The sequence below is a fragment of the Somniosus microcephalus genome, unplaced genomic scaffold (genome assembly GCF_052327205.1).
Source record: "Somniosus microcephalus isolate GS21.2 unplaced genomic scaffold, FLI_Smic_1.0 unresolved_chr3, whole genome shotgun sequence".
In the NCBI taxonomy this organism is placed as follows: Eukaryota; Metazoa; Chordata; class Chondrichthyes; order Squaliformes; family Somniosidae; genus Somniosus; species Somniosus microcephalus.
The window spans coordinates 56038852-56044259 of NW_028225181.1; the positions used below are offsets into that span (position 1 = coordinate 56038852).

The 5408-nt window shown below is 48.7% G+C and overlaps 1 protein-coding gene across 1 annotated transcript; it reads right to left on the reverse strand.

The window, feature by feature from the left end:
- Nucleotides 1-4286: 4286 nt before the first annotated feature.
- On the reverse strand, nt 4287-5111 carry LOC147091463 (uncharacterized). Its single transcript, XM_085976603.1, has one exon. It carries the CDS (start codon nt 5109-5111, stop codon nt 4287-4289), a length of 825 nt encoding a protein of 274 aa, XP_085832729.1.
- Between the last annotated feature and the right edge of the window lie 297 nt (nt 5112-5408).

Here is a 5408-nt window from a genome sequence, read left to right on the forward strand (position 1 = left end):
TGGGGTGAGGGGTTGGTGAGGGATGGGGGTCTAGAGTGGTGTGAGGTGGAGAGGTGGGATGGGTTGGAGTGCTTTGGTGTGGTGATGGATTGGGGTTATGGGTTGAGGTGGGGTGGGATGTGTTGAGGGGCTGAGGTTGAATGGGTTAAGGTGGTGGGGTGGCATCGTGTGAGGGGGTGGGGTGGGATGTGGTGAGGTGTTGTGGTGGCTGGTGTGGGATGGGATAAGGGGTTGGGGTGGAATTGTATGAGGGGGTGGGTGTGATGTTGTGAGGGTTTGGGGTCGGTTGTCTGAGGGCGTGAGTTGTAATTGGGTGAGGGGATGAGTTGGGGTTGGGTGAGGGGATGGCCTGTGGTGAGTGGGTGGTTTCGGGTGGGGTGAGTGGGTGGGCTGGGGTTTGGTGAGGGTTGGGATGTGTTGAGGGAGTTGGGTGGGGTCAGGATGTGCGATGTGGTGAGGGAATGTGTTGGGGTGCGGTGGTGGGATTTGATGAGCTGGTGGTTTGGGCTGGTGTGAGTTGGTGTGGTGGGGTGGTTGATCTGGTGGGGTGGGGTGAGGGAGTGGGATATGGTAGTGTGGTGGGATGGGGTGAGGTTGTGGGGAGGGATGGGGTGAGTGGCTGGGGTGGAATGGTGTGAAGGTGTGGGGTGGAATCGGGTGAGGGTTTGGGGTGGGAGGGGTGAGGGCGTGGGGTGGTGTTGGGTGAGGGGATGGCATGTGGTGAGGGGATGCTTTGGGGCGTGGTGAGGGTTTTGGTTCAGATGGGGTGTGTAGATTGGATAGGCTGATGCGGTGGGGTGGGATGGGGTGAGGGGGTGGGGAGGGATGGAGTGAATGTCTGGGTTGTGGTGAAGGCATCGGAGTTGGTGAGGGGTTGGGGTGGGATGCTTTGAAGGGCTGGTCTTGGTTGCGGGTATGCGATTTGATGAGGGGTGGGGTGGGATGGGGTGAGCGTGTGTGGTGGGATGGGATGAGGGGAGGGGCTTGGGTGAGTGGGTGGGGTGGGATGTGGTGAGTGTGTGAGCTTGGTGTGTTGAGGTGTTGGGGTGGTGTAGGGTGATGTGGTGGTGTGGGATGTGGTGAGGGCTTGGGTTGCGGTGAACGGGTGGTGTGGGATATTGTGAGGTGTTTGTGTGGGATGATGTGAGTGGGTGGGATAGGGTAAGGGGTGGTGTGGGATGTATGTCTCTGGTTTGTTCCCAAGTGACAGGGTCTAGGAGTGGTGTTATGGTGTGTGGGTTGGAATGGGTTTCGTGCGTGGAGGTTTTGTGTTGTTTAAAAGTGTTGTAAATGTGTTTAAAATGTCTGTAAATGGGTTTGTAAAAAGTTGTTTTGTAAGGAAAGTTTAATCAGATTGCCCTGCAGTTTGTTAATGTAACACTGGTGATGGGGTTTCTTTATATAGTAGTAATGTCAGCTTTTAGCCTTTGTTTGTTAAGTAGGACGTTAGATACTTCAATGTTGATATCTTCACACATTGAGAACTAGACGGCAATTCTAAGGTTGTAACCAGCTGTTTGACGAACTTAAACGGAGACATAGGAAGATAGCAAGAAAGAAGCAAAGCTTTTACATAGCTTTATACAGAGCCTCGCGACATCCAATATGTTTTACCGAAGCAAACAAGGAGATATTAAGACAAGTTTTAAAGAACATCTTACAGGAGGAGGTAGAAGCAATGGGTTTTAGGGACGGAATGGCTGAGATCAGGGCCTAGGCAAACGGTGGCAGTTGGGTGGCATGGGGAAGTGGACGCCAATGGTGGATTGGTTAAAATCGGCGAGGTGTTCTGAAAGTGGACAGAATCAGAGGAATGCAGCGATATCAGTGGTGCTGGAACAACTTACAGAGATAGTGAGGGTCCAGGGCATGGAGTGGTTTTCAAACAAGGCATAGATTTTCTATTAATTGAGGTGTTGCTGAACAGCGAGACAATTTAGAAATGATAAGCACCTGCCTGAGAAAGACAAGAGTCTGGAACTGCGCAATTGGGCATGGTCATTGAAGTAAATGGAACTTAGGAATCTGTAGGTACAAGGACAGAATTTAAATCAGTGGTCACTGAAACATTATCCAGGACACCTCTTGATGTAACTATGAAACAGGCTAATTGTCATGTAGAAGGAGTAAGGAGACGGTAATAAAAGAGGGTGCTGGGACTGATACCTTGGATGCGGTTAAGATCTGACCAATCTGTACACCGGGCTCGGGACTGTAACACATTTCAATTCTCAGGCTAAAACTCGCAAGATTTAATCAGAAGCAGTGACTGAAATGTGTTTAATTATTGGATGATTAATAAATCCGTGACATCTGATATTCAGTGTTGATGTCTCAGTCAACGTGGCCGCCACCATGACATAACTGAACCATGATGTACCTGCCATGGGAGTGTTTGATGGAACAGTATAGAGGGAGCTTTACTCTGTATCTAATTTGTGCTGTTTCAGCCCTGGGAGTGTTTGAAGGGTCATTGTAGAGGGAGCTATACTCTGTATCTAACCTGTGCTCTCTCATCCCTGGGACTGCTTGAAGGGGCAGTGTAGAGGGAGCTTTACCCTTTATCCAACCCGTGCTGTTCCTGCCCTGGGAGTGTTTGAAGGTTCATTGTAGAGGGAGCTATGCTCTGTATCAAACCCGTGCTGTACCATCCCTGGGAGTGTTTGATGGGACAGTGTAGAGGGAACTTTACTCTGTATCCAACCTGCGCTGTACCAGCCCTGGGAGCGTTTGCTTGAACAATTTAGAGTGAGCTTTAATCTGGATCTAACCCGTGCTGTACCTTTCCTGGGGATGTTAGAAGGGAGTGTGCAGAAGGAGCTTTACTCTGTATATGGGCCGTGATGTAACAGCTCTCGGAGTGCTGAAGGATAGTGTAGAGGGAGATTTACTCTGTATCTAACCCGTGCTGTAAAATTCCTGGGTGTGTTAGAAGGGATTGTGTAGAGCGAGCTTTATTCTATATAGCCCAAGATGTTCCTGCCCTTGGAGCGTTGATGGGACACTGTAGGGGGAGCTTTACTCTTTATCTAACCCTGTTTTACCTGTCCTGGGACTGTTTATGGGACAATGTAGAGAGTGCTTTTCTCTGAATCTAACCCGTGCCATACATTTATTAGAAGTGTTAAAAGTGAGTGAGTAGAGGGAGCTTTTCTCTGTATATAGCCTGCCCTTGCACTGTTCATGGGACAGTGTAGAGAGAGCGTGAATCAGTATCTAAGCCATGCTGTACATTTCCTGGGAGTATTCAATGGGAGTGCACAGAGGGAGCTTTACTCAGTATATACACGTGATGTAACTGCTCTTGGAGTGTTGATGGATCAGCGTAGAAGGAGCTTGACTCTGTATCTAACCCGTGCTGTACAGTTCCTGGAAATGTTAGATCGGAGTGTGCAGAGGGAGCTTTAATCTGTATCTAACATGGGCTGTACATGCGATTGGAGTGTTTGACGGGACGGTGTCAAGGGCAGTTTACTCTGTGTCTAACCCGTGCTTTACTTGCCCTGGGAATGTTTGTTGGGACAGTGTAGATGAGCTTGACTCTGTATCTAACCCGTGATTAATAATGGATTATAAAAGGTTATAAAGTGTTATAAAAGGGTATATAGATTTACAAAGAGATAAAAATAGATAGATAAATAAATAGATTTTAAAGTTTTATATCGAATTATAAGGACAGCGTGGAGATCCTGCCTATTCTATATGTGGAGAGAGACCAGCAGGCAGTGAGCTGGCGGTGGGCGGGCGGGTGGACACGCTGTCTGGTGCTGGGCTACTCGGGCTCATGCAGCCCACGCAGGCCCCAGCCGGGCCACTTCTTCTCGCTGCTCCCTCCCAAGTTAAGTAAACCTCCAGCTGCTGCGCCCTCCGGATGCTCCGTCACACACTTGGCATCACTTCTGGGAAGCAGAAACATCAATGGCGTCAACGGTATAGGCCCCAACAGCCACCATGTTTGTACGGGGTGGGGGGGGACGGTGACCCGCTACTTTGTTCATTGAATGGCGCCGCCATTTTTGTCTAGGGCAAGGCGGCCGCCATCTTGGTGCAGGCAGGAGTTGCGCTGCTTCAGGCAGTGCGTTGGTGTTGGCCATCTTTGTCAAGGGCACTGGTGCCTTTCCAGATGGGGCCTGCCAGATGGCCGCGCCCATCACAGGGAGCCCAGTGCAGACAGTGTGTGAGTGAGCATGTTAAAGTCCCAGATCACTGGGCCCCCTGACGGGGGAGAGCGACTTGCCAAAATATCAGGCCTAGGAATCTCTCAGGCTGCAAATTCCCCCTTCTTCTCATCCTTTAATGAATTTTACAATCAGAGTAAAGGGATATTTCCCCACATTTTTCAACTGCGCTCTGAACTTAGTCTGGGTCACGGCATAAATCCCAGTGTTTGTGCAGCAACTCAGCAACTGGAGCATGAATCCCATTTCTTGTACATAAACAGGTAGATGTACAGATCGATACCCCAATTCCCACATCCGGTACCATATAGAATACACCATAAACACTGCCCATAACAAGATGAAATTGCCCGAGATAACAAACAGTAAAATGATGGACTTCCTGCGGCTCTCCATCTCTGGGTCTCTGGGATTCTCCCCACTGCTCGGACGCCGGAGTCTCCTGCGGGCTCTGCTGGCCACTAAAATGTGTCTGACAGTGACAGCATTCAGCAGCAGAATCACAACAAATGGGACACCCGGATTTAGGATATGATGAACGAACTCGATTGCAACCCAGATCGGTGAATACCAAACATCGATTATTATAAAGCAAAACCAGGGGTAGTTCACAAGCGCATATTTATAAGTTAACATAAAATACCAGGTGATGTTCTTTAAACAGCCCAGCACAGTCACTGTTCCCAGAACCACAGCCGCTGTTTTCTCGGTGCAATATGTCGTTTTCATCTTCTGGCAACAAATGGCAACATATCGATCAAAGGTGAAAGTGATGGTGAACCAGACCGAACAGTCTGTGGCTGCAAAAAGCAGGACGCCATGGATATTACACATGGGGATGGACGACACAAAGCTAAACTGTTCCCTATAAACAATCGGAATATGCCTTAATATCAGGTCGAGGATGATGACCAGTAGATCCACCACTGCCATGGCCACCAGGTAGCGTGTGACACATTTGGAGAGACCGCACTTTCCCCGAGACAGGATCACAATCGTCACTAAATTAACTGTGAGGAAGGTAGATAAACAGAGAAATTATACATCAGGCTCGGAGCAAAAACAGCAGGCTGTTGTAATTCGGGGTAAAATCTGCAACTTATTATCGACATTCAATGATATAATCTAATTCAATTACCTGTGGAGCTGAATACAGGGTTTATTATAAGAATAATTGGGAATACATTGTGGGATCAAGAAATGGAATGGGAATAAATGCACCAGGAAAGT